At 34.4% G+C, this 27,649-nt stretch overlaps 5 protein-coding genes across 8 annotated transcripts in view; 3 read left to right on the top strand and 2 right to left on the bottom strand.

Moving 5' to 3' along the window:
- Window positions 1-152: 152 nt before the first annotated feature.
- On the top strand, window positions 153-5,598 carry LOC117107617 (serine/arginine-rich splicing factor 3-like). Of its 3 annotated transcripts, none has more exons than XM_033249321.1 (6): window positions 908-1,021; window positions 1,673-1,898; window positions 2,234-2,344; window positions 3,611-3,673; window positions 3,917-4,006; window positions 4,216-5,597. In XM_033249321.1, the coding sequence occupies exons 2-6, from the start codon at window positions 1,675-1,677 to the stop codon at window positions 4,361-4,363; spliced, it is 636 nt and encodes a 211-aa protein (XP_033105212.1). In that variant the 5' UTR covers window positions 908-1,021; window positions 1,673-1,674; the 3' UTR covers window positions 4,364-5,597. The 3 variants fall into 3 exon arrangements, with proteins under 3 accessions (XP_033105214.1, XP_033105212.1, XP_033105213.1); XM_033249322.1 differs by lacking the exon at window positions 908-1,021 and adding an exon at window positions 1,061-1,184; XM_033249323.1 differs by lacking the exons at window positions 908-1,021; window positions 1,673-1,898 and adding an exon at window positions 153-398 and having other exon boundaries at window positions 4,216-5,598.
- Window positions 5,599-5,603: 5 nt separating this feature from the next.
- Window positions 5,604-7,639, bottom strand: LOC117107630 (transmembrane protein 183B-like). The gene is made up of 3 exons (XM_033249337.1): window positions 7,516-7,639; window positions 6,751-7,099; window positions 5,604-6,648 (listed from the first exon to the last, which is right to left on the bottom strand). Exons 1-3 carry the CDS (start codon window positions 7,637-7,639, stop codon window positions 6,069-6,071), a joined length of 1,053 nt encoding a protein of 350 aa, XP_033105228.1. The 3' UTR covers window positions 5,604-6,068.
- A 1,755-nt stretch (window positions 7,640-9,394) lies between these two features.
- On the top strand, window positions 9,395-14,794 carry LOC117107674 (glycerol-3-phosphate phosphatase-like). The gene is made up of 8 exons (XM_033249399.1): window positions 9,395-9,665; window positions 10,466-10,533; window positions 11,210-11,302; window positions 12,216-12,356; window positions 12,592-12,654; window positions 13,128-13,278; window positions 13,541-13,640; window positions 14,015-14,794. The coding sequence occupies exons 1-8, from the start codon at window positions 9,569-9,571 to the stop codon at window positions 14,244-14,246; spliced, it is 945 nt and encodes a 314-aa protein (XP_033105290.1). The 5' UTR covers window positions 9,395-9,568; the 3' UTR covers window positions 14,247-14,794.
- A 2,151-nt stretch (window positions 14,795-16,945) lies between these two features.
- Window positions 16,946-21,922, top strand: LOC117107647 (dnaJ homolog subfamily C member 25-like). Its single transcript, XM_033249359.1, has 10 exons — window positions 16,946-17,112; window positions 17,852-17,880; window positions 18,351-18,410; window positions 18,511-18,613; window positions 19,199-19,305; window positions 19,428-19,565; window positions 19,786-19,850; window positions 20,242-20,437; window positions 20,694-20,759; window positions 21,265-21,922. Exons 1-10 carry the CDS (start codon window positions 17,016-17,018, stop codon window positions 21,382-21,384), a joined length of 981 nt encoding a protein of 326 aa, XP_033105250.1. The 5' UTR covers window positions 16,946-17,015; the 3' UTR covers window positions 21,385-21,922.
- LOC117107646 (GDH/6PGL endoplasmic bifunctional protein-like) overlaps window positions 21,849-27,649 on the bottom strand; it is a 6,845-nt gene continuing 1,044 nt past the window's right edge. For both annotated transcript variants that reach the window (XM_033249358.1, XM_033249357.1), the window contains exons 3-6: window positions 26,055-26,387; window positions 25,731-25,886; window positions 25,311-25,427; window positions 21,849-24,961 (exon numbers count right to left, since the gene is read on the bottom strand). In XM_033249358.1, coding sequence (XP_033105249.1) covers window positions 23,373-24,961; window positions 25,311-25,427; window positions 25,731-25,886; window positions 26,055-26,387 — 2,195 coding nt within the window. In that variant the 3' untranslated portion in view covers window positions 21,849-23,372. The remainder of the gene's footprint in view (window positions 24,962-25,310; window positions 25,428-25,730; window positions 25,887-26,054; window positions 26,388-27,649) is intronic.

The following is a 27,649-nucleotide window of genomic DNA, read 5'->3' as shown; positions in this document are numbered from 1 at the left end:
CCGGCCTAGGCTAGTCAGGCCACAAGTGATATTTGGCTTTAGAAAAATGAAAAGCCTTTTACCTCATTAATTTTCCAGCCTACAATAGCTAGGCTGCCTAGCCTAGTATGATTAATCATTAAGTAATATTTAATTTTGTTAAATAGTAATGCTTTGTGCTTTTTTTTTTCAGCAATGAGGATGAGCTACTCCCACCATAGAGACTTAGGAACGTTGGATTGCAAAGTGTATGTAGGAGAGTTGGGATCAGGGGCAGCGAAACATGAGTTAGAACGTTCATTTAGTTTCTATGGGCCTTTAAGGAATGTGTGGGTAGCCAGAAATCCACCAGGCTTTGCCTTTGTTGAGTTTGAGAACCCCCATGATGCCAGAGATGCTTGCCGTGGCCTCGATGGAAGGTAAAATCTACACAAAACATACTAATAATAACCCAATTATTTCACACCCAGGGCCTTTGTATGTAAATTTATATCAGTTTAGATGTGTATAAGAGACAGTCTACATCGTCTGGACTTCTAAATATGATTTCTTTTTTTTATCCCTTTTTTCCCTTTTTTTTTTTTAGAATCGTTGTAAATTTCAGGGAGGTGGGGTGGGGGGCTGCTGGCCCCTTTATCTGCCACTGAGCAATAATCTGAGTCAAATTGTATGTTTGGTTGATTGCTGAGTGCCATCACCAATTTGTGGTTCTGTGTGATCAGCTTGATCACACAGCTTGAAGCCCCCTCTATTGTCACTGTTGATTAAAATAGTATTGCCAGAGATCAATATTTCGGTGATACTTGGTACTATTTAATTTTACTTCTTTTGTACTTGGTACTTATTTGTCTTGTAGAAGATTTGAGAAAGAGAATTAACCTAAAGTAGTTCATGTACGTATTTAATGCCCTTTGTAGTCAAATAATGATTATTTTTATTATTAGAAAATAGTCATCCTGGCAACTGATGCCTTACAAAAGTCTCTTTCTCGCTTGGTTTTCATCTTGTTGGTTGGAAGAGAAGTAGTTAGTAAACGAAATTCGTAAGTTATTGGTATATTTTCCCCAATATTTGACCAGTTTGTTAACTATATGTAAGGGTATTGTTTACTTGGTAGTAATCTGCAATACATACATTACTATATAGTTTAGACTTTGTTCTCTCAACAAAAAAAAAAAACACATCAATCAACTCAAAAGCACTAGGTAGGTAGCCTAGCCCTAGGCTAGTAGTACTAGCCTAGGCCTACTGTACTACTACTGCTAGCCTAGTACTAGGCCTAGTAGTAGTAGTGGGGCCAAACCTAGTACTAGCCTAGGCCTACTACTACTACTAGGCCTAGCCTGTTTCTAGCATATCTAGTAGGCTTTTATATTAAGATTTGGTCAAAGCCTAATTTTTAGAAAAATCTGCGTGGAAATCGGCCCTTATTATCATCCGAAATGCGCGGACAGGTTTCTTTTTTCTAGGCCAAATGTTTGTGCGGATAATTCCCCGCTCACTCAGCCTTTTAGGGCTAGGCCGGCCTAGGCTAGTCAGGCCACAAGTGATATTTGGCTTTAGAAAAATGAAAAGCCTTTTACCTCATTAATTTTCCAGCCTACAATAGCTAGGCTGCCTAGCCTAGTATGATTAATCATTAAGTAATATTTAATTTTGTTAAATAGTAATGCTTTGTGCTTTTTTTTTTCAGCAATGAGGATGAGCTACTCCCACCATAGAGACTTAGGAACGTTGGATTGCAAAGTGTATGTAGGAGAGTTGGGATCAGGGGCAGCGAAACATGAGTTAGAACGTTCATTTAGTTTCTATGGGCCATTAAGGAATGTGTGGGTAGCCAGAAATCCACCAGGCTTTGCCTTTGTTGAGTTTGAGAACCCCCATGATGCCAGAGATGCTTGCCGTGGCCTCGATGGAAGGTAAAATCTACACAAAACATACTAATAATAACCCAATTATTTCACACCCAGGGCCTTTGTATGTAAATTTATATCAGTTTTGTTCTTGTGGAGACAGCATTACTATTGGATATGATAACAGGAATTAAATTATTTATTGAGTTGTTAATATTATTATATGTTGTGGCATTGCATTGGGATAGTTGACTGTATTGCCTTTTATATTACAGAAGTTTTTTTTAATATTTAAATTTACAATTATATTATTTTTTCCAAAAATATAATCAAAACTTTCATTAGTTATTGATTGTACAAGAAAAAATAAGAATAAAAATAGAATTTCTTTGAATCTGTAGAATTGTTTGCAATAGAAGAATCCGTGTTGAAATGTCTAGTGGTAAAGCAAGAAGAGGGCGTGGTGGTGGTCGAGGTCCACCTCCCAGACGACATGGCCGGTACAGAAGCAGGTAAGATACAAGAATACTCATCTGTTGTCTTTTTGGTGCTGTTTATCATTTAATAAATTTAAGCAACAAAATGTAAATATTTTTTTTATGTGTTAAAATAAGCTCATAATTTTGTAACCTCCATTGCTAATTATCCTGCGAATGTCACAATTTTTGTTTAGTTATGTTGTGTAGTTTGTCAAAGCTTTAAAGAAGTGTAGAATGCTTAGAGATATTGTGAATTTGTAATAATTAAGATATAAACAAATTAATTGATAGCAAATCCATGATTAAATTATACTCACTTCTTGTTAGTTATTTGACATTCTGTGATATTTGTCATATATTATCATTTATTGTTTTCATTTCATGTTAAACTGTATTTCATCAACTAGGAGTCTACTTAACATTTTTTTACTTAATAGCTATTATGAAAATTTTCTACTATTAACTCTGGATTTTTGTTCACAGATCGTCATAGCAACATGTTCACATTGGTTATATAATAATAGTAATGCTAATAAAATAATAATTCAATACATTAAAACTGAATTTGGAGTTACTTGTGTTTTTTTTTTTTTGTCGGTTACCTCTATTTACTGCCAACTTTCCAGGCTTAAACCTCTACTTCAACAACTCTTCAATGACTACAACAAACATCATGTGATCACTCCTGTCCAATCAGCAGCAACCATCTTCTGATTCAGCAAATCAACATTCAGCTCACCCTATCACCAGCATGCTTTGCAGCAACTCCTCATTGAGTTGCAGCTGTTAAAGTTGCAACATTCCCGGCAACTCCAATCGTCTCCTCATCCCACAACGAATATCCTCATAGGAGTGGACTTCGTTTATGCCAATCAAATTACTAAACAACGCCCTAAACTTCAGCGCGAAGACTTCATACTAAAAGGTTTATCGGTAGGCGCATGTGCTGTGTGATTTAAAACACATTATCAATAGAGAACAGAGCTAGCACATTGTTAATTAACTTTAGTTTAAAAAGCTAAATTTGGTAAAATGCTTGTTTGATTCTATTGGCTTTGATTCAAATTTATTTTTAAAACAGAAAAAAAGATGGTATGTGATCATCTCTTTACATTCTCCCCTGTTTGGATTTCAGTTTGCTGGATCTTCTTATGTCAACAAACTTGTTAATCAAGTATATAAAAGAAAAAAGTTAATAGTTACTAAAAGAAACCATAAATTTCCCTCTCACTGAACAACATCCGTCTTGAACCAACTCTGATTGTATTGCTGTTGTTAACTTGGTTAAACTTATTTCAGATCTAGATCGCCTCGACGTGGATATCATAATCGTGGACGTTTTAGAAGCCGAAGCCGTAGTAGGTATGTTTTTTTTGCCTTATTTTCTTTTATGTACACTTTGTACATTTGTAATTATGTATAATTTATTTTAATTGTTATTAATGATTTGTTGCAGTTTGAATTCTATAATTTAACTTATTTTTAGAAATCAGTAACTGTTGTATTAATTCAATTAAGTTTGTCATTGACGTTCTGATCTTTATATTTACCTCCCATAACCATAAATTTTGATAACATGTACTTTGTGTATACTTTTCTTTTCAGGTCTCGTGGAAGAAAATCTCGATCTCGTTCACGATCTAGGTCTGGCTCTCGTAAATCAGGATCACGATCACCAGTAAGAGACACAAAAAAGTGAGTAGCTTTGCATGTATTTTCACATGGAAATTTAGGAAATATTAGCAAATAATTGCATATCTGGAATTAGGAACAATACACTACACTTTCTATTTTCCTACTGAACCCCATTGAGGTGTTCTAGGCTGTCCCTGATCCCCCACTTATTAGCTACCTATTTTGTATAATTGATTAAACACTTACTCATCAAATCCTTTGTGTTATAGGAGCCGTTCTCTATCCCGTTCTCGATCACGTTCAAGATCTCGATCTCGTTCGCGCTCCCGAAGTCCAGATCAGAATGGTAGTAGCAATGTAAAGGAATCCAGCAAATCACCCAGCATGCACCAGGAGCATGCGGACGATAAGGAGTAGTTGGTCATAAAGAATGCCTTTTATCCTTACTAGAATATCTTTTGCTTAATTGATAAAAAAAAATATTAAAATGCTTACAAAAACAAAGCATGGTATCCCCAATTCTGAACTGCAACTGGAATCTTAACCAGTTGTTTTAAAGAAAGAACAGGAAATCACTTGCAAATTTATAATACAATTATTACATTTAAAATGAAAATAAAATAAAACTTTTTATCTATTGATGCTTTAATGAAAGGACAAAACATAAGTAATTTTTGTACAGTTATGCCTTTTGAAGCATTTTGATATTATTGCTAAATACTAAGCATTTTGATAGGCTATACAGTAATTATTTTGTGGTGTTTGGTGGAAGATAATGGTTTAATGTTATGTTAATGTAAGGCAAGACTTTTTTATAAGCTTGGGAGTTAGTCTTCTTTACGCAATATTTTAACTGCATGTTCTGTTTTATCTTAAAATACAGTCCTGCAGAATAAGGTAGTTCAGTCTAGATCCAGTTTCACTAATGAAAATAGTATCCCGGTTTGGGTTAGAATGTATGGACTGTTGAAGTGCTTTGATTGAAGCTAGTTCAATCTGGGATTGTGGGACTGCAACTTTTATTCAGCATTGTTTTGCCTTGATAATTTTGTAAGGATAATTCTAATAATAAATGCTTTTTATGTATGCCCTTGTGAAACTTATATTGCTGATGAATTCTTTTAATTTTCATAACAGCTTTAAATTGAAAAGGGAAAAAGCTTTTTTTATGAAAAATATATTGCATTTTGCCCCTCAATTCTAGATAACTCCTTTAGTATTTTTAACCTTTAAAGCCTATGGATATTGTACAGCACTAAGACAGTATCAGTGTTCAATTTGAGACATGTTTATTTGTGAATGTGATAAATATTTCAATGTATATGTTATATGTTTACCACCACAATGTAAAAATGAATCAGCTTGCATTATTTTTTAATTTGTTCAGTGTTTATTGAGGTACAGTATTTGTCATTGTATTATAAATGAAAGTGCAGTGATATTCTGAAGAGTGCTACCCTAGCATTTCTAACCTTCTCTCGGAGGATTGGTACTGAGCCAACAAGGACCTTAGCCTCTTTGATTATTGAACAAGGTCTTTCTGTAAAAAACTGAGGAATGTAATGATTGGATTTTTAAAAAGAGAATACTGTACTGTATTTGTGTAGAATGTTAAAGATAACACAGTAGAAATAAATAAAAATTCACAGAAGCATGCTTTGTTACTTGTATTTTTTTATATTTTGAACAGAAATTATTTAAAAATAGTGTACTGTAAATACGTACAAGTTTTTATATTGCTGGAATTTAGAAACTACAAACATCGGTAGCTGTAGAAAGCTGTGGGGTTGGACATTTAAATAGTAAGAGTGGGTTTTAAGTATGGGTTAAAAAAAATAAGGAATGTAATTAGCTTTAAACTGGGTGTGAAAACTTCAAGGCTTGAATGTATACTGATTTCATGTTTCCCAAAATTGTTTTGAAGCTACTACAGGGCCAGAGTGCTACATGTATCAAAAATCAATAATATACAAGTGTTTGGAAATTCATGTTTGCCTGTGATGATGTCAGCTTAACATACATCCATGTATGCACACACACACATACACCATTTTGATTGCAATGGTTGCTATATTTCTTAATAGGAATCAAAACTGAAATTTATTACAATTCTAGGCCTACATCAATTTGCTCGCTTACAATTCAGAAACTGTGGGTGCCACCAATGAAGGATATGAACCCAAATTACTGGATCAAGCACAGCTGGCACTTGGCTACCATTTGCACGATGGTATCCCCTTTTCCTCTCACCCTGAAAAATAAGCCTCAATTTATGGTTTCTCATGTCGCTGCTAACGTTGAAGAAAACGTTTGAAAGCTGCAGTCCCATGATTTCCGCTTGAGGAAGGTTTTGAAAACTGCGACAATATACTCTTAAAATTGTTTGATTCTTAAAGTTATTAGCATAAATATCATTATCAAATTGCAACAAAGTTTTTGTTTTAGGAATATCTTCAAACAACAGGTAACAGGTACACTCGCCACCTGGTTTGTATTCTGACCAGGTGTATTTGCATATCTGGTTTATCAATGTGTAAGGACTTGTGCTTCCTTCACCAATAGGAGTATGGATAACTGTTCTTCTTCGAAATGGCTCATACATGATGTATAATGCACAGATTGTTAAGTACCTAACGCCATATATTCCCTCAATGAGCTCTGAAGATAGAAATCGTGGAAGCTTGATCTTCTCATCCTTATACCTGGAAAAAAAATTCAAGACTATACTGTAGTACACTTTTTGTGGGAATATTTCAGTTGTGCAGTTGATACATTTTATATATTAAAACTAAAATTTTAATTACCTGAAGTACAGAGACCTCCAAAATGCCACAGTATTTGTAACTGCACAAGCATCATAACACAAACAAGCAAACCTCCAAACATCTTCTGGCGCAATGTACTTGGACAACAGGAACCAGATGACCGCAGGAAATACAACCCCTTTGTTACTCCCTTCTTGGTGTGTATGCAAACCCTGACGTTTCAGCTTTACAATTGTGTCTGCTTCAAAATCTATATCATTGTTTTCATTGGTTTCAATTTCTTCAATAGCATCCTCAACCATTTCAAATTCGAAATCATCCTTTTCATACCACTTTAAATTATCTTCCAATATTTGTTGATTATTATCAACTATATCCATCTTCTGAACTGTAAAGTACCAATTATTTATTAACATTAAATATTATTACAGAGATCCAGAGATCGCATGAAAATTGAGGTGACTCCCGATCATATCAGCAGTGGCATAACAGCTATGAGCTCTCACTGGCTAAAGCCAGGGGTCCCACAGCCTCAGGATTCCCCCAGCAAATTCAAATATTTTTTTTACAAATAACCAAGGCCCTTTTCCAAGCCAAAGTCTGTGGTATTTATTGTAATACGGTATGTTTATTAGTGATATCTTAGTTAAAATTAAGTATGTTTTTTAATGTGTAAAAAAGGCATTAAAATACACCATAGAATGCTAAAAACACCAGAGTGTGCCCCCCCCCCCCTTTGCAGCTCCCCTTTGTTACATCAATCCATATCAGGAGAGATTGAACATCCAAAACACTGAATCTTACCTTTATTTGTGATACAGCAATTCAGCTTCTTTGTGTTTCTTATATCAGGTGGGTGAGGGCTGGATGTGTTTGCATAGTCGTTGATTGTTACAACTGCGATATAAAGGAAAAAAAATAGTACCATATTACAAACAAACCAAAACAGTAGTAGCATACTGTATTTGATATTTCTGGCATAATTAGCATAGAAACAACATGATTGAATGGCAATCTAGTGCAGAGACCGCCGATTTAACAATTGAAATTACATTTGACAAGCTAAATGAAGCCTGAAGGGTACAATTTTACAGAAGACACATTTACACTGAAAACTGAATAAACTCTGTGTGGCCTAGATCCTGTCTCTTATACACATCTAGATGTGTATAAGAGACAGGATGTAAACTTAATCAATAACATATCTGTGATTGGTAAAACATGTATTTAATATAGTAGGGTCAACCATGAGTGACCGACCTGTTTGGTATAACTTAAATACCTCATCAAAAGCAACAACTTCCAACACTTGGTTATGGAACGCCGGAAGTGCCTTTAGTGAGCATTGCAATACACATTTCCATAGTCTTGGAATTTTCGATCAAGTAAAGCAGCGAGAATTAAAAGAAATGTGCATTTTCTTAACTGAAAATGGTAGTGGTAGTAATGATGGTTATTATTATTATGATGACGGTAATGATGATGATAGTGATGTTGTTGTTGTTGATGATGGTGGTGGTGTTGATGATGTTGTTGATGGTGATGATGTTGATGGTGATGTTGATGATTACGATGATGATGTTGCTGATGGTGATGATATAATTGACGGTGACACTGAAGATGATGTTGATGACGATGATGTCCTAAAAAGTTTAATTGAACATGGATTCAGTGTGAACTACATTGCAAACATTTTGAACGTTAGCCGTACAGTTTTTAGAAGACTCGATAAGCTTGGATTGTCTGCTCAGTCATAATGCGTCATTGACGAATACCGTCGACAACAATATTCATTGAATTTTGGCTGCTCACCCTAATTCTGATGAGGTTATGTTAAAGGGATTTTTTAAAGAAAGGGGTATACCTGTACCAAGACAGGATTCACAAAAATTCGGTTTGTCGAGTCGACGGAGAAGGGAAAATTGCAAGAAGAAGACGTTTACATAGATGGGTTTACTCGGTAGAAGTTCCTAATCATGTGTGGCACATCGATGGCAACCACAAATTGATAAGGTTAGTACAGATCATTCTTAAAAATGGAGCAATGAACCTAGTTACAAACCACCCCACCCCCGCAAAAAAAGGTTAATAGTAAAGTAATATGAAATTTCTTTTGATGATCCGGGTATTGGAGGTGGTAGTACTGATGGTGGTGATGTTGATGATGACTATGATGACAGTATTGATGATGATAGTGATGTTGATAATGAAGATGAATATGATGCTGTTGTTGGTGATGATGTTGATGATGATGGTGGTGGTGATGTTGATGATGATGTGAATGAATTTGGTCACTGCTGAATAAATTTGGTCACTGCAGCATTAATTTGGTCATTGCAGCATTAATTTGGTCATTGCAGCATGAATTTGGTCACTACTGAAGCATTTGGTCACTGCTGAATGAAGTTGGTCACTGCTGAATGAATTTAGTCACTGCTGAATGAATTAAATTTGGTCATTGCTGAACAAATTTGGTCACTGCTGCATTGAATTTGGTCACTGCTGAATGAATTTGGTCACTGCTGCATTGCATTTGGTCATTACTGAATGAATTTGATCACTAAAGCATTGAATTTGGACTCTGCTTCATTGTAATGCTCACTGAAGGCACTCTCGGCGTTCCATACTTGCTGGTCGAAAGTACTTCACGTCTGGCGTAAAAAGTCTACACGGTCAGTCGCGCCCCTTGGCACTTGTGAGGGAGCTTCAAAACTGAAGAAAAGAGCTAGTTGCAAGCAGCGAAGACTGTTTATTTGTTTGTAATTCTACTAGAGTTTGGGGTATGGTTGCAATCATTTTATGTGCCGTATTTACAACATTAAATACTACAGTTTTTATATAACACTGAACAGATGAAATGGCTGCAAACGGGGCAGCGAAGTGCAAACAGTTAACCAGTGCAAACATTGAACAATTTCTGGACTCAATCGACTCTGTCCTCATTGACTGTGATGGTATGTATGTATGATGTTGAGTTCGATTTGATTTTGCTAGCTTATTTATAATACAGTAATATAATAACAATATGAATAAGCCTATTTCTGTGTGGCCTAGATCAAGGCATAGGGGCTATGTATGCTATGTGTAAGATACTACAATACTACAACTAAAACCGGGTTAAACGTAACACATCTGAATTTTAGTTTGAAAAATAAACATATTTTTTTTATATTTATTTTAAAGGTCAAATCAATAAACGGAACTAAATGAAAATACAAATGGATGGAGGAATTATGATGAGGCGGGCCTAGGCCTACTTATTTAGTGTTCAAGATTCTGATATTTACTAGGAGGCCTAGGATAGGCCTATAGAGAAAAACATTTAAACCAAATGCACTCAAATTTTGACACTTTTTAATATACATTTTGTGCTATATAGTAAATCTTTTTGCAATGTAATACCCAATAATGTGTCTACAAAAATTTTACAACTCCGCACTAAACCACCCCACATCTGTTAGGTTATTATAGTGTTATTTAATTTGCATTTTACTGCAACAGTATCATCTACAAATCTACGAACAAATAATTATTTGGAAGAGACTATTTGCATGGATGGTACCATACATTAGAAATTATTTGCACTGTAGGCCTACTGTGCAAATTAAGATGTTATTCGCATGGTATGTGGGAATAAGTTCTTAAATGTTCAAAATAGCATTTATTTTTTAAATATTATTTGACTTGTATCTTGTAGACAACATTAATGAATAGTGTATATTTTAATATTCTTTACACTCTTATTTGTATGCAGGTGTACTTTGGAATGCAAATAACCCAATTGAGGGTGCAATTGAAACAATTCAGACTCTAAGAGAAAGGGTAATTTTGTGACATCTTACTGATATAGCTTTCATAAATTTAAACATTTACCACCAAATACAGTTTGCTACAGCCCAACACGTTGTGGCAATTTCCTTTTATGATGCACAAATAATATGTTTGCCACAATGTATTGAAAGCTGTTTTACACACCATTAAAATACTACTTTTAATTTAGCCATATTAATTTAATTATTTGTCTCAAAGCTCTCCTGTTTCTTAAACCTACATTGTGGATTTTACTCAATACACAGTATTCAGACCCATGAACACTTGTTTATTATTTATTCTGATTATTCCATAAATCATCAGTCATTGAGTTTAGTTTTAAAGCTAAAAACAAAGATTAAATAGATGCAAAATTTACCACAATGAACATGTGCGAGGCCTGAAAAATACTGGGTTTTAAAAGGTCCGTTATGGGGTTCTCTTCACTTTAAAGTGTTAATGCACAACATGTTGTAGGCTAAAGGAGGTTACAATTCGATTGTTTTTTTGTTTTTTTTAATGTTTATTAATTAAATGTAAAGTCACTTTTGGAAACTTATACTGAGAGTAAGTCTACAGTATAAGTGTACACACATCTGTAACTGTCATTTATTACAGTTGGATGAATTAACAAATTTCAGTATTAAATTTTAATGCTGTCCGATTTAAAAACGATTATATTTTGTAGGGAAAGCAGCCAATATTTGTCACAAACAACAGCACAAAATCTCGAAGACAGTATGTTGAAAAGTTCCAAAGGTTAGGATTTTCTGTGTCAGAGGTCAGTAGATCTTTAATGATTTTTTATCAAATCATTTTTTTTATTGACTTGGCAAGATAATATCCAACTATCAACAAGAACTTCATACAACTTTTTCAGAATTGACTAAAACTTTCTGTCCAATAATATTACCGGAGGGAAGTGTTGAGTTTCGGACTCTCAACCTAGTGGTCGGGGGTTCGAAAACCCTCACTGTGCGGATTGCTTGTGTCCTTGGGCAAGGCACTTTGTCTGTGTTTGTCTCTCTCCCCAGGAGTATGTGTACTGCCATATTCTGGGAAGGTAGACAGATTCGCGGTGAGGAGGAGTGGCAATCCCCTACCGAAAAGCATTGCACATTCTAACCCCAATGCTTAGAAAGAGGGATGGGCATTCCGCACCTGTACAGGTTCGACAACCTTTACCTTACTAGAGGGCAGAGAAAGGGAAACATAATCTGTACTCTATGCATTATGCCAAGCACAATTCAGTGATGTTGTATTATTATTGTTTTGTTTACAACAAGATGAATTCATCATTGAATCAATTGTATTTTGACCTTAAACTAAATTTACTTAGTTCTTATTCAGTTTCTGTGCACTTTGGACCCTTTTACAAAGGAGAAAATCAAACATTTTTCCCTGCATTAAATAAACAACTCATCTATGCGTCAATGAATTCTATAAAAAAAACACATATAAAATTCACATTTGAAGGAAGAATTAAGTTTGTTTCGGGAACTGGGATATTCGATCTTTAGTTTATTATAATAATAATAATACAGGAACTTGTACCATGCCCTTTGACCTTAGTCTAAGGTTTCTCACCAGAGAATTTTAACACATGTTCTTCATCATGGTCATCATATTTTGAATTGGATTACTAATTTTGAAAAAAAAAAAAAAAACCTGAAAATTTATTTTCCCCCATACAGGAGGAGATATTTGGTACTGCATATGTTGCTGCTCTGTATTTTAAACACAAATTAAAGTTTGAGGGCAAAGTTTACCTAATAGGAGGATCTGGGCTCGCTGAAGAGTTTGCATTGCAGGAAATCCCATTCATTGGTCCTGGGGTAAGTTGAGCGTAACAACTTGTAGAGGTATATTTGGATACATTCCATCCATGAACACTACAGTAAATAAGAGTTAGAATAACTGAAACATTATTTACTGTACATTACAAAAAGTGTATATATAATATCATTTATTTCACAAGTTAAATGTCATAATTTTAAACACAAGCCATGACTTATTTACTGGATTACTATATGTGAAACAACACACCTACTTGAGTGTTTTTATTTCCAGTGTGATCATGTGGTGGAAGGGGAAGATGTTCATGACTGGTCTAACATTGAACTTGATTCTGAGGTAAGTCAATCTCAAGACAACCCAGGTCCTTAGAAAGCTTAATTTGTGTGGCTCTAAGTAGGTGCTAGTAATCAAAAAATGCAAAAACAAATTACATCTCTAAATTTTTTTCAATGTAACTGGCACCACATACTCTGTACTATAGTAGGCTTGCCATATTTCCTGCTCTGCATAGAATATGCTAATAATACAGTAGAACTTGGCCTAAGTCGAATCCAAAATGGCATTGGAAAACTGTTTGACTTAGATAAAATTTGAATTACAGATCGTTAATTAATGAAAAACACAACAATTTGGCATGTAAAATAAGATCGACTTAGAAACAAGTTGACTTAGGAAAAGTCGACTCAGACAAGTTTAACTGTAATAGTACAATGGGGAAAATTTAACTTTGGAATAAATTATATTGTACCAAGAAATAAAAGCTTACATAAATAATTTGTCTTAAATTTCTGCATATTCTCCTCCTTTAGGTTCGAGGTGTGTTAGTTGGGTTTGACCCTTTGATTACGTTTCGGAAAGTCTGTCGGGCTGCAAGTTATCTGAGTAATCCTAGCTTTCCTTACATAGCTACAAACCTAGATGGTAGATTACCAATGCCAAATAAGGGTAGAGTTATTCCAGGTACGTCTCTACATATTGCTGCTTGATGTGGCTACCAAGATAATTTGTTCTTAAATTGATCATCGTTTTATTTTTATTGTCATCAATCAATCATTATTTGTCATCAAAATCAAACTGTTTATCATTTGCATCCCTTTCAATATGCCATGGTGGTTTATTTAGACAAAATGGAGTTTGTATCTTCCATTTTCATTTTATATTCAAGTATTCTAGTCTGAAATTCTTTTCACCCTCTTGTATTCCTCTCATTTTCTCGTACTAGGTACTGGTTGTCTGGTAGAAGCTGTAACAAAAGCTGCTGCTCGACAACCAACAGTTGTGGGGAAACCAAACAAACTAATGTTTGAGTGTGTGAAAGAAAAGTAAGGTTTCATGTTTATACATGAAATATATAAACATATATAAATAATTGTAAAAAAAATGCTTATTATGCAATTTTTAAAATTTACCTGTATTTTTATCGTAGATAAGGGTTACACTTAAACTAAGCCCTGAGGCCCAGCTAATGTTCAGGAGCCTTCGTAAATATATTAAAATACATTTGACAAGATTCATACAAAATGAAAATGTCAATTGTTTTATCTATTTGACGACTTAAGTTTAACTGTTTTGTTGATGCAATACAGTACGTAATGCCACTGGGTCAAACAGCCCCTTGGTGACACCATGTCCTACTATCTTCCAACAGCATTCGTATTAACTATTAACCAAAGTATTTAAAAACATTTTTTTGCAGATTCCCGACAGTTGACCCTGAACGAACTGTAATGGTTGGCGACAGACTGGACACGGATATTCTTCTTGGCAAAAACTGCAACTTGAAGACTCTGATGGTTTTAACTGGTATTTCCAGCTTAGAAGATGTTGAAAGGAATCAACAAAGCTCCTCAGAATCCATGCAAACACTAGTTCCTGATTTCTATATCCCATCATTCGGGCAATTACACAAGTTAATAAACAAACAGTGAACTGAGAAGGACTAGAAGGAGCTAATCAATGTGTACTATATGATCATATGTATGACTGATACAGTTTGCACTACATGACCATTATTGACTTGTATAGTGTACATTATAAGATTGTTATTGACTGATACATTGTGTACTATATGATCATTATTGCCTGATGATAATCTAACAGACCCCCCCCCCTCCACTCATTAGTACACCCAAAGCCCAGATGAGACTTTTTTTAAGCAGACTTCATGTTAATGATCTTCAGAGGATGGAAGAAAAAGAAATTAAAAGAAAATGTATTTACTTAGCAAAATAATTCTACAAAAAGCATCTAGGGAGGATAAAATACATATAAATTAGTAAAGAGTTTTTGCAGTTACAAAGTAATTAAAGGGTTCTTTAGCCTTCGCTTGAGATCTCATCATGTAATAAGCGATGTGGCAATGTAAACAATTTAGTAATTTAGACTGATAAATTCTATTGTATCTAATTCTTGGGAAAAATATTTTTATCATGATGTAATTCATGGCAGAAGGTTAATAAAAACTTTTATAACTTAATTTTTTTTTGTAATTTTCTATTTCTCATGATTGCGTGTTCGCTTTGTTTGCTTTTGCAGCCTTCAATTTGACGATTGAATACCATACGTTCACATCATATTTTTTGCTTCCAAGCCATCCAGTTTTGTGCAAGTATAGCTCATTCTTGTCCATTCCTTGATTTTGTCAAACCATTGTTTCTTTTCCTTTTCATAGGAACATAGGGCACAGAAAACTATAAAAAAATATGGTGCTTGTTTAATTGCTTCAACAGGAAGCCAATGTAAATCATAAAGGATGCGTTTAATGTGTTGTTAACGGGAATTAAGAAAAAAATTTAGGCAGCAGAGTTTCTGTAATGGATGAGGAACTTGGGTAAACCAATACACAGGGAGAAGAAATAAATGCATGAACAATTTTTTAAGCAGAGATACTTACGAATTTGAATGTTGTGAATATACAAAAAGAAAGCAAGCAAATGGAGGAAACAAAAGGAATAAAGGTGGTAACAGGAGTTCGAAATAGAGGGGGTCCAGGTAGGGACTTTCACGGATGGAGGGTCCACCCACCTCAGGCCCTTCTATAGTGGTTGGGACTGAGTTAAGAGAGGATTATTGCACCTCTAAATAGGCGAAAGGACATTTCGTCGACACTCAATTCGCAGGCATCATTTGTTACAAACTGCCGACAAGGTGAATCCACTTCACCAGCTCTTGCCTTACATGGAATGTTGCCAGGCTTGGGTATTGCTTCTTGTGCTGAAGACGCCGGTTAATTGCCTAAGCGCTTGGCTTCTCGAAAAACCTTTATTATTGAGGCGGGTATGCGTTTATGTCCGTTATATGTTGTAGTTAATTTGCAAAGGTATAATGGTGTAAGTTAGTTACCGGAATCTGTATACAGGCTTCCTCCTAGGTTTCGGATTTGTTAGTTGAACGGATGGAAATAAATTATATTATATTTATAATATGTCTCGCCGTAGGGTACCCTAACTAACTACCAGAGGGTCCAAACACCCATCTGTTTAATTTAAAACTCTCGAATATGAGACTCATAGAGTAGTATTTTCCAGATGAAATAAAATGTACAATATATATATAACAATTAACTCAAGAGAAAAATTAAGACAGTGGCTCCCGTTATTTCTCCTCATCTTTCTTTTGGTTATGACAGCCGTCCTCTTCACCACTTGATGGGATTTTCTGTTTCGACCTTGACAACAGATAGCACTGAATGTACATGATCGATACCAATGACATATCTCTTGCTCCATAAAGTTTATCTTTATAATTGTTTTACTTTTCTAACTAAAATGGCAGTTGATGAGATGCACTCCATTTCAATAAATATTGATAATGATAATGGCGATAACAAAAAAATACTCTCAACGTTGTCCTTGAAATTGTTGCTGAAGCAACTAATTAATCCTAAAAGAATGGTGGTGTTGCTTTACAAGGAATGTCTTGTTTACTTATTTAGCAACATGTTCAATTGGAAAAAATCAGGGGTGGCGCCAGCGTTTTTAACGTTTTTAACAGAATAATTGCCATATTTCCACTTTTGTTGAAAAAGAAAACTTGCTTTCGGAACCAGGGAGTTTTTTTTTAGACCTAATTACCGTTGTGAAGACCATAATTTTCACACTAAAAATTCATTTTGTTGGTCAAATGAAGGTAAAAGACCGTCTAGCCTTCCTTGACCTCCGAAAAGCTTCCGAAAGTGTATGAATGATGGCCTACTAAAATCAACTTGGAATGCAGGGATGAAAGGGAAAATTTGGGGAATCATTAGTTTGCTTTATGATATTATGTTATATGAAAAGTTAGAATGCAGTACTGTAAATGTGTAATATTTTCATAGGGCCTAATAGGCCTATTTCCCACTAATTTTGTTTTGAATTTTGTTTTAACTGTTGTTTCTATTGGAGTTTTGGTGCTTAATTTGCTTTTTATGCTACTTGATTTATCTGACTCTTTTTTTCAGAATATTATTGTTTTAATTTGTCAGTTAAGATTTTTTCCCCACTTTTTTCTCTTTGTGTATTTGTATTTTGTATGAGGCACCACTTCTGTAATGCCACCGACACAAGGTGTAGCGTGACAAAATAAAATAAATAAGTAGTGTGACCAAATAAAATAAATAAGTTTGTCGCCCTCTGTACTGACAAAATTGCCGATGTCAACAACAGCATGGATGCATCCGTAGCCTGAATGAAAAAGGTACCTCAATAATATAATACAAAATGGGCCCGATTGTGGTACTTTTAGCACTATGCTCTATAAGAGGTTGTGAAGCACTTATCGAAGGCTTATACTGTGGTAAAGAAAATTGTTACGACGGTAAGCAAGTCATTGCTAGAGCACGAGAAACTATGATCATTGATGGTTGACTGAGCCTACCTACCGGGCCTTCCACCAGGACTAGCTTACCTTAACCCTAATAATAGCCTACGTACGTGTCAGATCTGTATGGGCCCCCTCTCTGTCGCACCTGTTCATAACACGGGTGGTCTCTTGAGAGCCACAGATGAACAACCAAGAATATAATTTTGCTTGAACACCACTATTTATGTTTGTTTTTTCGTGTATATTTGCCTGTGACTGGTGATATATCGGAATCCAAAATCGTATAATATATCCCATTTTTGTAGAGATTGTGGTGGACGTGGTATTTATGAATATGATGAGTTATTTATAGAAACAATTTCAATTTTTCGTATCACAAATGGCAGTTTTTTAAGCCTGCTACATAGGCCCTAGACCTAGCCTAGATAATGTATAAATAATAGTAGTATAGTATGCAGACACTGTGAAGTGCATGTTACTGGAGTATTATCGAAATAGATAAAATCACATCTCCACTATATCTTACACACAGGGCTTGCTTCTGGACCCAACATGTTTTACTATTTTTATTAAACTAGGCCTACAGTACTTTTCCTGATTCGATACACCAAACACAACACACATCCATTTGCAGCTTTTGGGAAGCCGTCTGTTATTCTATTTTTGCATGAAAATTACACTGTATGTACTGCAGTGCATTAGATTTCTTAAAATTTATATATTTTTCTTTCAGTATTGAATGTCTCAAGGGATGCAACAAAGGTGAGAATTGCAGTGGTCCTCTAAATATTGATGTTTAATGCAAATTTCAGTGACCAGTCAAGTCCTTTAGGTCACATAGAAAAAATTATTAGATAATATCACTCTTTTTTTTTTTTTAAGTGATGAGGGAGGGTAGTTTTTAAAAAAATAGAATATTGCTTTTTTTTTAAATTATTGATGATACAGGGACTGTTTTTATTTTGCAAGAATATTGTAAATATTGTATTAAAACTGGTTTAATATTATTGTTTTTTAAAGAAAATGTATTTCCAGTCACAAAATTGCATTGTTTTTATAAGCTGTTGAAATAAATGATGAGGCAAAACATTTTTTTAAAAATTCCCACATCAATATTTCCCAAATTTTTTTGACACAGGCAGGAGATGATAATCTAACTATTTTTTCTATATTTTCTTAGTTATCAACGTCTATTTGATGATGTTATTTTTTATTGATTTCTTTGTCTCTAGGGCGAAATCAGTAAGAGTTACCGACGTCTAGCCAGGCTCTACCATCCTGACAAATACAAGGTTAGTCTTTTTCATTTAAGAACTAAGAATTCAGGCCTTCCTACTTTAAGGAAATTTGACAATATTAATAATAACAATTCAATTGATTTGTAAATTTCAGGGAAAGGATGGAGAAAAGAAATTCATTTCCATAAGCAATGCATATGAAATCCTGAAGGAAGATGACTCCAGGCAGGATTATGATTACATGCTGGATAATCCAGGTAAACTTCCTTTTCTTTTTTCAAATATCTGCTTTCATCACTTCCTTAGGTTTACCTTTCTTTTGTTGGTGACAAGTTATGTTTTAGTTTTCGGACCAAAGCCTGCGCAACATGTTACAACCGGAAAATATGGAGATTCTAGCATATACTGTATGTACTTTCTCAGAACCTAGCAGTTGTCGTCAAATGAGGACAGGATAACTGCATGATGTTCAACTCTTAAGAACAAGTTATCAATAAACTGGATCACTTCTTTTCTGTGGTCTCTACCATAAAACAAAATTTCAACTCTCCATAAAGTTGTCATATCCATAGCCTCCCCTGTGTCTGCTGATATAACCTATTCACTACCCATCTCCTTCCCACTAATGCAATAGTGACCATCATTATTCAATTCCATCCAACTACACTCCTGTTGCCAATGATGGTGCATAGAATTAAGGGAGATAGGAATTGGAATAGCTCTCACTTAAATTGATTGATGGATTAAACTTGACATAGTTTGGAAAAGTCGAACAATTGATTGGAGACTACAGTTTTAAATATTATATTAAATACAGTAATGTTTTTTTTTTTTTATTTCAGATGAGTTGTACAGAAATTATTACCGGTACTATAGAAGGAAGGTTGTTCCAAAGGTTGACCCCAAAATTGTTGTTGCTGTTACTATAAGCGTCATATCTCTTATTCAGGTTGGCCTCCATGCAAAATATGACAAATTTACATTTTTCATAATGCAGAAAATCTTTATTAATTACAGTATTATAAGTATTTATATCATTTTCATCTTTTAAATTTTTATTTTCTCATTTAGTACTATGTATGGTGGGCACGCTACAATGAAGCTATCAACTCCATTATGATGGTTCCTAAGTACAGATTGAAAGCTATGGAAATGGCCACATCACAAGGCCTTATATCCAAGCAAAAGAAGAAAGATAAAAGGTCAAAGGTAGGATTTATGCATGTTTTTGAGTTTTATACATAAATAAATAAACAAAATAAACAAAAATATAACTATTATTCTTATTTTATTTATATATTTTATTTTCTGAGCACAAGGGCCAAGGAATAGACATCTGCAATCAGGAAGCAGTATTGGTCACATGATAATTAATGGGTAAAGCTTAACTGCTCGGCCATTCAACATTTATTTATTACTATTATTTCAGGATGAAATAAAGGAAGAAGAAAATGAAATTCTAAGAAAAATTGTGGAAGAAAATGCAGATATACGGTGAGCCAAAACAGTCAATTACAAATTTACAAACAAAATAGATACAGTATATAGCACAAAATACTTCAGAAACAAATGCTTATATTTTAAATAGAAATTAAAAAAAAACAATGAAATTGTATAATTTTTCCTACTAAGCAGCTAATAATCATTGGTATTTTCTTTCCAAAACGATATAAGCCTGCAGATATCAACAAATGTCTGTAAAGGTAAAATTGTGAGTTGGTGAATACTGTATTACAATATAGTTTAGCACACTTTACCAACACAATCAAGGTTGTGTTGATCAGTATCATTATATGAATGAATTTTGAATGACACCTCATGTACCTCACTGATTGATTGTTGTTACCTTGCTATCTTTAATTTCACTCTTCCATTGCCTCCACAGTGGTGTGTACTGCAAGCCTCTTATTACAGATGTACTGTGGATACAGATATTTATATTTCCATATTATATATTTAATTACATTGTGTGGTATCTAAGATGGATCTGGAAGTTTAACATCAAGAGGGAAGAGTATGGTGATGATGAGAAGCAATACCTTATAAGGAAACACTTGAGGGTGTCACAAGGACAATTTGATGTATGTTTCTTAGTAATATTTTGCTTATTAAACTGACAGTCCCAGAAGTCACAAGGTTTATTTGTGCTACATAAATCCATCTATTATTATTATTATTACAAATATATTAAAAAATAAATTCAACATAAAATCAGAACTGTTCGATGTTCCTATTCATATCTAGTAAATTATTTTCTCAATAATAGTAACTGGAGATACACAATCTTTATATTGACAATCTTGCTTTCTAAAACAGTTTATATTTGTTTAATTTTAGGCTCTAACTGATGAGCAGAAGCAAGTTTATATAGACAGAGAGGCTTGGGTATTTCAAAATTTTAAGGTAATTGTCAAATATTCTATGCGTTGCTGACATGCAGTTTAATCTGCCCAATGGGCCTAGCAACCAAACAACAGTAACCCACAATACAGCCGGTGGTTCCCAACTAAATTTTATTATAAAGTACAATTTGCATCAAATTAGGAGTTTTCGTGGTGCATGACAATGACTAGTAGGCGGAGATTTGTGAGGCCATCATCAATAGTGCCTCAACAACCCCACTGTGTGTTACTTGATTGAATGAATGACTGAAGTTCATCAGTACACATATTTAAATTAACAACTTTAGCTAATTTGTATTGTAGTGGGAAGAACTATGGCTATTGAGTTGGGTCTTCACAACCTGCAATAACATTTAGAACTAGATGTAATGAATGAATAACATAAATGAAATGATGTTTACAATTGGCAACAATCATCTATGCTTGACTGGCACAATAGCTTATTATTGATTAATGGTGTACATTTATTCTTGTCTAGTTAATGTCGTTTTTTAATATTTCTACAGGAACTTAAAGAAGAACTCATGGAAGAAGAAAGGAAGAAATTAGCAAATAATAGCAAATATAAAATGTACAGAAGGTTCATGAAAAATAAGGGTGTCTCTAGAATGACCTTTGAAGACTAATGTGTAATTGTTATAAATGAGGATGTCTCATGAACTGTTATTATTGGGTTAAAGCTGAATTTGTTGGTCCAAATATTCAGGGACAGATCCTAGTTTATATGCTATACCCTCACACTGGAACTCAGGTGGTCTTGTAGGTCTGTAATGCAAGTAGAATATCAAAGTAGTCTTGACTATACATTAACAGGTATTGTGGATTTGTTTTTACATTTTTTACATATTATACTTTACAATTAAATTTACTAACCCTTTGCTACTGTGCTGCAGCAACCACTTTTTTTTTAGCATTTTCTGCTTAGAAATAACCACACTTAGGTACTATGCTGCTTCAATTAGCATGTAACATTTACAGCACTGTATTAACTCCCCATGTGAAGGTTTACAATATATATTTATAAGTACGTTTTAAAATTGGGCTTACATTTGATTATCAATATTATATTATTGGTATTTATTTTAAAAAAAAATCTTATTTTGTTTCAAATTGCATCTTCTATATTGAAATATTTCATACCAATAAAAGAATTATTCAAGTGTATCTGATTATACTGTACAAGTTTTGTATGTTGAGTATAGTATTGAAACTACAGTATGTGCAGTTATGAAAGTGTGCAAGGGAATCTTACCATTGTGAATTATAATTTCACATAAATAACTGCTGTCTATCACTGATTTAGTAATCATTAATACCTATAAATGACATACAGTAATATGACAATTGTTGAAAGGGAGTTATCCAACTCTGTCAATTGGTGCAAACTCAGACCATCTCGCATAACTAAAAGTACTGTATACAGAATACTGAAAATTGATAAAATTTTATCTTTTATTATAAATACATTGCAAAATATTTAATTCAAATAAACATTTATTTTTTTCATAAGTAAACAGTAAAAATAACATAGTTACTAACCGTCTTGCATCATGCAGGACGGTCACAAATTTTGCAGAACCAATGCGTGATCATAAATTTTGCACAGGTCTATGCGTGATAACAAATTATCAGGAATTCTTGAGAAAATGTATTTAAAATTAGAAGGAATTGGTTTTATTAAAAATGGTCATTAGACATTATTTACGTCAATACTTAATTCACTGATGCGTTACTAAAATTGATCAGAATGCCTATTCATTTTTTGTTTACATAATTTGGATGCTCAAATTAAACATAATGTAGGGCTACATTGAAACTCAAATTGTACGTGGCTTTATTAAAAATGTTTTTGTTCATGTACCGTACCCGGTATTGTCAACAAACACTCCCCGAAATTGTTTTAAAACAGCTTAAAAATGCTGAGATCATCAGAGCGCCAGGGCCCTCCTGGACGCCCACTGCGGCTCTGCCTCTGGACTCCAGAAGGGAAACGAACCCCACTCTCTGAAGAAACGTAACAAAATACTAATGGGTTCTGGCTACCTACCTGGGCATAGGTGGCAGATCAGACAAACTAGGCTTAGCCCAACTAGCCTTCAATTAAATAAATTTAACAAATTTGACAAGTTGTAATAATTTATATACGAAAGTGCATCCTTCAGGCCTGCCGATCCATGGAGGAAAGACTTCATATCCAACTACTCAATATTGTTGGAATATAATAATTGCCTATGCCTTTTATTTTTTTTCCTATGTATAGGCCTAAGAATGAGATATGGAAATGCCATGGAAAGCGCCACGCCAATATTTGTTTTATCTGCGTTGCACCAAAGCCTCCAAAAATTATATAAGTGCCCCAACACTTATTCAAGCATTTATGGTACTATCTAGCCAGCACCACCTCTGTACGTGGTAGCTAAAAAAAAACACTCGCGCACACATCCCCTAAAAAAACTTGCGTCCACCACTGAAAATGGCCAAAGCAAAAAATCGCACTCAAAGTTAAAAATCAGCGTATTTTGTAAGCTAGCCCTCACTTAATCATCGAGGCCCCCTTCACCCTCTCTATTTCAAGACTCCTATGCAGGGATGGAAAATGCCTCTCACATGTTTGTCAACCAATGAGAGCTTCATCATCTATGTACCACCTGATATCACCTGATACAGGTGACACACCCGTTATAGGTAAGTTTGTTTTATCAACCTTCCCACCTTTTATTTTATGTAATATATCTACTTTATCAGATCCAGTTACAAGGACTGAAACGGTACGTGCAGCATTCAAAGATGGGTAAGTGAGCGACAACCGTTTGGAACCATCTGGTGTCGCCGTCGCTGTAACAAACTTGCTGTCTTCTTCCAAAGCAGAGCTGTGTGGGAACAGCGAAGCAGTGTGGCCATCACTTCCTACACCTACAACAATATAATCTAGTCTTCCATTGTTCTTCTGTCTGATTTCATTGTCATAGTAATTACTTTGTATCTGGTCACAATTCTGCCATACACTTTGTATTGGCATCGGATGTACATTCATGTACGGCACATCAACGTTATCTACTAAGTTCTGTACGATTAGTTTAAAGTTGGAGTCATTGTCATCAAAAGACACGCATCTTTCATCAACCAACCAAATGTGCGTCTCTTCCCATGGAAAGCTCTCTACCATGGAGAGCTCATGGAACAATGGAACTGGGCTCTTTCCCCCCGAAAGTGCTATGTGAAAGGACCCTCTTTCATTGATGCTGTAGACTGAGGAATTGTATATATCCAATGCAAGTGCATGAATGACATGGCTCTTTAACCCAGACTTTAAAAACTCATTCCTAAATGTTGATTTTTTAAAGGCAACATTCTGTTCATGTCTGCCATCAAAAAATGGTTCTTCTACATTCACAAATTGGCAACCATAAGTTTGTGAAACAAAATCTAAGATTTCACCATTATTTATGCCACCTGAATATCCTCTAGGAATTGTATCTTCAAGACCTTTGAGAAGAGGCGTCCATATTTTCCATGACTGCATCAGATCAGCAGATCCTATGAAGTTTTGCTTCTCTCCAAAGAAGCACGACCGTAAAAGAGATGTGTACGCATCTGCCTCAAAAGGTGGAGAATAATGGTAAAAGTCTTTAAGATCAGATCCAAAATATTTGATCTCTTTGAATGAATCGGATGTCTTCCAACCTGCTGGTATATTTGGTTGTGGAAGAGTTCTACTCACCAGAAGCATTGGTTTGGTTCCTCCTGTACCTCCTGTGTAAATGATCATTTGTTTTTTCCTACACAAGTTTTCAAATCCATCATCATTGACACAGAAAGTGTCTTGCTTAAAAACAATTCGAACATAACCAGACTTCCTGTCCATTTTCTTCCCAGACACTAGCACAAAGGGAACACCTGACCACCTGGGACTATTGATAAACATTGATACACCTGCAAATGTGGGTACCAGACTTGTGAAATTATCGGCCATTCCCATTTCCTCTCGCAACTCCACTTGATAGCCTTCATACTGACCAATCACAGCATGGTGTTTACTGATTGGCTGGATTCTGTTCATCAAATTCAATTTTTTCAAACAATGTTCTTCTGCTGAGGTGATATTTTCTGGTATTTCCATGGCAACTAGAGCCAATATTTCTGTCAAGTGGTTCTGCATTACATCTCGTACTACTCCGTATTTATTATAGAAACTGAAACGACCTGAAACAAATGAAACAATCTATTTTAATGTTCCGTGGAAATTATTGAGCTAAATTTCATGTGGATTCTAATCTATGTTGGAGAATCCACTGTTGAAAATCAACCTTCTAGAATTGAAGTTCATGCTGTAATTAGATTCATTTATTCATTCATTTAAAAAAAAAATACCAAAAATTAATCACCATTTACAGGCTGGTAAAAGACATCGTTAAGACAAAAATATATAAAAACAACAAAGATACAAATAAAAATGAGAAGTTATCAAAAACTTATTGCACATAACTACAGTATCAAATCTTTGATAAACCTCTTTTCCCAACATGCAATTAACTATACAGTGGTGGTTTACCTTTCACATCAAGGGTTTCTTTCATAACTATTTCCACTTTTTCCACATGGTGTTTATTCCAAATCCGTTCATACGCTTGTTGGTTAATTTCTCGGAAAGGCATAATGGAGGATACACCTTGTACAAGGAAAAAATAATATTGCAATACAGTTAACTTTAAAACATTACTTTCTGATTATAGTTGTAGAGTACCTATTGTTATGTATAGTTTTACTGTTTAAGTTCGTTCCTTTTACTGTGGTTGCAATTAATATAATTTTTGAAATCATCAGAGACAATTGTATGCTTATGTGTTGCATTTGTATATATTGAAATTATGTCTCATTATTAAACTTATTCAAATGAAATTATAACAAGAAATTGTATTTGAACCCAGTGTGAAATACTATAGTTAAAGCCCAGTTATCATCGTATGTTTACCTGTTTTGCCAAGATAGTGATCAATTCTGTACATTTCATCTTCTTGCAAATGTTTGGAAAGTTGGTCGGAGAGGTCAACAGCAGACTCCAGGTCATGTCCAAAGGGCTTTTCAAGGACAACACGCAGCCAGGTATTGCTTACTGTAGGCCTACAAACTGAAATGCATTCTCAGTAAATTATCTATCAAAGCAAATAGGGTTCTAATAAAAAAGACAGAGGGGAACAAGGGGGATGGTCCATGTTTTGTAATATATGTTGGTAATGGGTCATGGGATTTTTATCCTCTGGATCCACCACAGCTTAAATGGGGTTTCTACACTTACAATTTCCTATGTTTTCTGCAATACCAGCATATGCAAAAGCAGGCACAGCCAGGTAAAACCATCGGCCATTTTCTTCAGCATGTTCTCGATTTGCTTCAGCTGCAAACGAGGCACAAAGGTCGCGATACTGTTCTGCAGTCTTCAGCTGTTTGTAGTGCACACGGGAAAGAAATTTCTCACGAAGGTCATCACAATTGGATGGTACTGGTGTAATGGTGAGTTTGCTACAGCTGACACAATCTTGAAGAATATTCTTCAAAAGTATACTGCCTTCCACTTCATTGACCCTTGTAGCACCATACAGTCTCAGATGATGGTAAACAGATTCCATTTCTTGAGGGAAAAAATTTCATTCAAAAGGAAATAACTAGACAAATACACTGAATTACACTGTATACATGCATTCTACTGTGATGACATCAAAATTATTTATCAGTATGTAAAACATATGTGAGGTCTCACCACGAAATGAGACGCATTGTTGGTGAAATCATATTGAGATATTCACCAAAATAGGTCAAAGGCAACATTTTTACAAAATTTTAATTTTAATGTTTTTGAATAACTTGATACTTATATTTTATGATTGTGTACTTTTTTAAGTGAATTTTCTTACTAAAACAGTGTTCTCTTCACATATTCTGTAATTCTAGTCCTATTATTTGTACAGGTTAGTTCATCTTTAAGGCCGATTTTCTCAAAGCCTGGTTCTCGAAATGAGACGCATCGTTGGTGAAATCATATTGAGATATTCACCAAAATAGGTCAAAGGCAACATTTTTACAAAATTTTAATTTTAATGTTTTTGAATAACTTGATACTTATATTTTATGATTGTGTACTTTTTTAAGTGAATTTTCTTACTAAAACAGTGTTCTCTTCACATATTCTGTAATTCTAGTCCTATTATTTGTACAGGTTAGTTTATCTTTAAGGCCGATTTTCTCAAAGCCTGGTTCTCATACACCTAAACTTTAAATGCTAACATCTCTGGATCTATTTATCCTAGGGAAGCCATTCAAAGACCAAATTAAGCCTTATAATGTGATCTACCAAAATGTAATACGGTACGGTAACTCATTTTGATTTTCTAACGATGAGACTCATTTTGTAGTGAGACCTCACATATACATACATACATACATATATATCAAATATGCACTCCTCCATTAGATTGTACATCTTATAATGTTGTTTACTTTATTTACTGTGATAAATGTAATAATGGTAATTATGTAGGGGAAACAGATGCTCCATTAGATCTGGAATTAACAACCATAAAAGTTTTATACGGGACAAGAACAGGACAAGTTAGCTAAGAGATAATCCTGTCCAAATTATTATGTCAAAGAGACCACATTCTGTGCACTATTGTGGCGATCGTTTTGTTTATCTGTTGTTTGCCATTTGACCTCAATTGTTCAATCTGATGTTAATTGATTCGGTAGGCATTATGCTGAAGAAGAGAGCAGGCGCTCCCGAAATATTTGTTATTAAATAAATTTTTATATATCCTGAAAAAACATCAACTGCCTATGTTATTATTTTTTTTCATCATTTTACCATATATATATATATATATATATATCTGTCTC

The sequence above is a fragment of the Anneissia japonica genome, unplaced genomic scaffold (assembly GCF_011630105.1).
Source record: "Anneissia japonica isolate Jap-2015-1 unplaced genomic scaffold, ASM1163010v1 scaffold5330_len1712360_cov203, whole genome shotgun sequence".
Classification (NCBI taxonomy): Eukaryota; Metazoa; Echinodermata; class Crinoidea; order Comatulida; family Comatulidae; genus Anneissia; species Anneissia japonica.
This window is presented reverse-complemented; position numbering and strand designations above follow the sequence as displayed.

Excerpts from the sequence above, each read along its gene's own strand:
- LOC117107617 (XM_033249323.1), top strand. The coding sequence starts at position 175 with ATGAGGATGAGCTACTCCCACCATAGAGACTTAGGAACGTTGGATTGC. Across the intron at positions 2,345-3,610 it reads CATGGCCGGTACAGAAGCAG|ATCTAGATCGCCTCGACGTG; the intron begins GTAAGATACAAG and ends AACTTATTTCAG. Across the intron at positions 3,674-3,916 it reads AGAAGCCGAAGCCGTAGTAG|GTCTCGTGGAAGAAAATCTC; the intron begins GTATGTTTTTTT and ends TTTTCTTTTCAG.
- LOC117107630 (XM_033249337.1), bottom strand. The coding sequence starts at position 7,639 with ATGGTACTATTTTTTTTCCTTTATATCGCAGTTGTAACAATCAACGAC. Across the intron at positions 7,100-7,515 it reads TTGCTGTATCACAAATAAAG|TTCAGAAGATGGATATAGTT; the intron begins GTAAGATTCAGT and ends GGTACTTTACAG. Across the intron at positions 6,649-6,750 it reads TGGAGGTCTCTGTACTTCAG|GTATAAGGATGAGAAGATCA; the intron begins GTAATTAAAATT and ends TTTTTTTTCCAG.
- LOC117107674 (XM_033249399.1), top strand. The coding sequence starts at position 9,569 with ATGGCTGCAAACGGGGCAGCGAAGTGCAAACAGTTAACCAGTGCAAAC. Across the intron at positions 10,534-11,209 it reads TTCAGACTCTAAGAGAAAGG|GGAAAGCAGCCAATATTTGT; the intron begins GTAATTTTGTGA and ends TATATTTTGTAG. Across the intron at positions 12,655-13,127 it reads ACATTGAACTTGATTCTGAG|GTTCGAGGTGTGTTAGTTGG; the intron begins GTAAGTCAATCT and ends CTCCTCCTTTAG.
- LOC117107647 (XM_033249359.1), top strand. The coding sequence starts at position 17,016 with ATGGGCCCGATTGTGGTACTTTTAGCACTATGCTCTATAAGAGGTTGT. Across the intron at positions 19,566-19,785 it reads AGAAAGATAAAAGGTCAAAG|GATGAAATAAAGGAAGAAGA; the intron begins GTAGGATTTATG and ends CTATTATTTCAG. Across the intron at positions 19,851-20,241 it reads GAAGAAAATGCAGATATACG|TGGTGTGTACTGCAAGCCTC; the intron begins GTGAGCCAAAAC and ends TTGCCTCCACAG.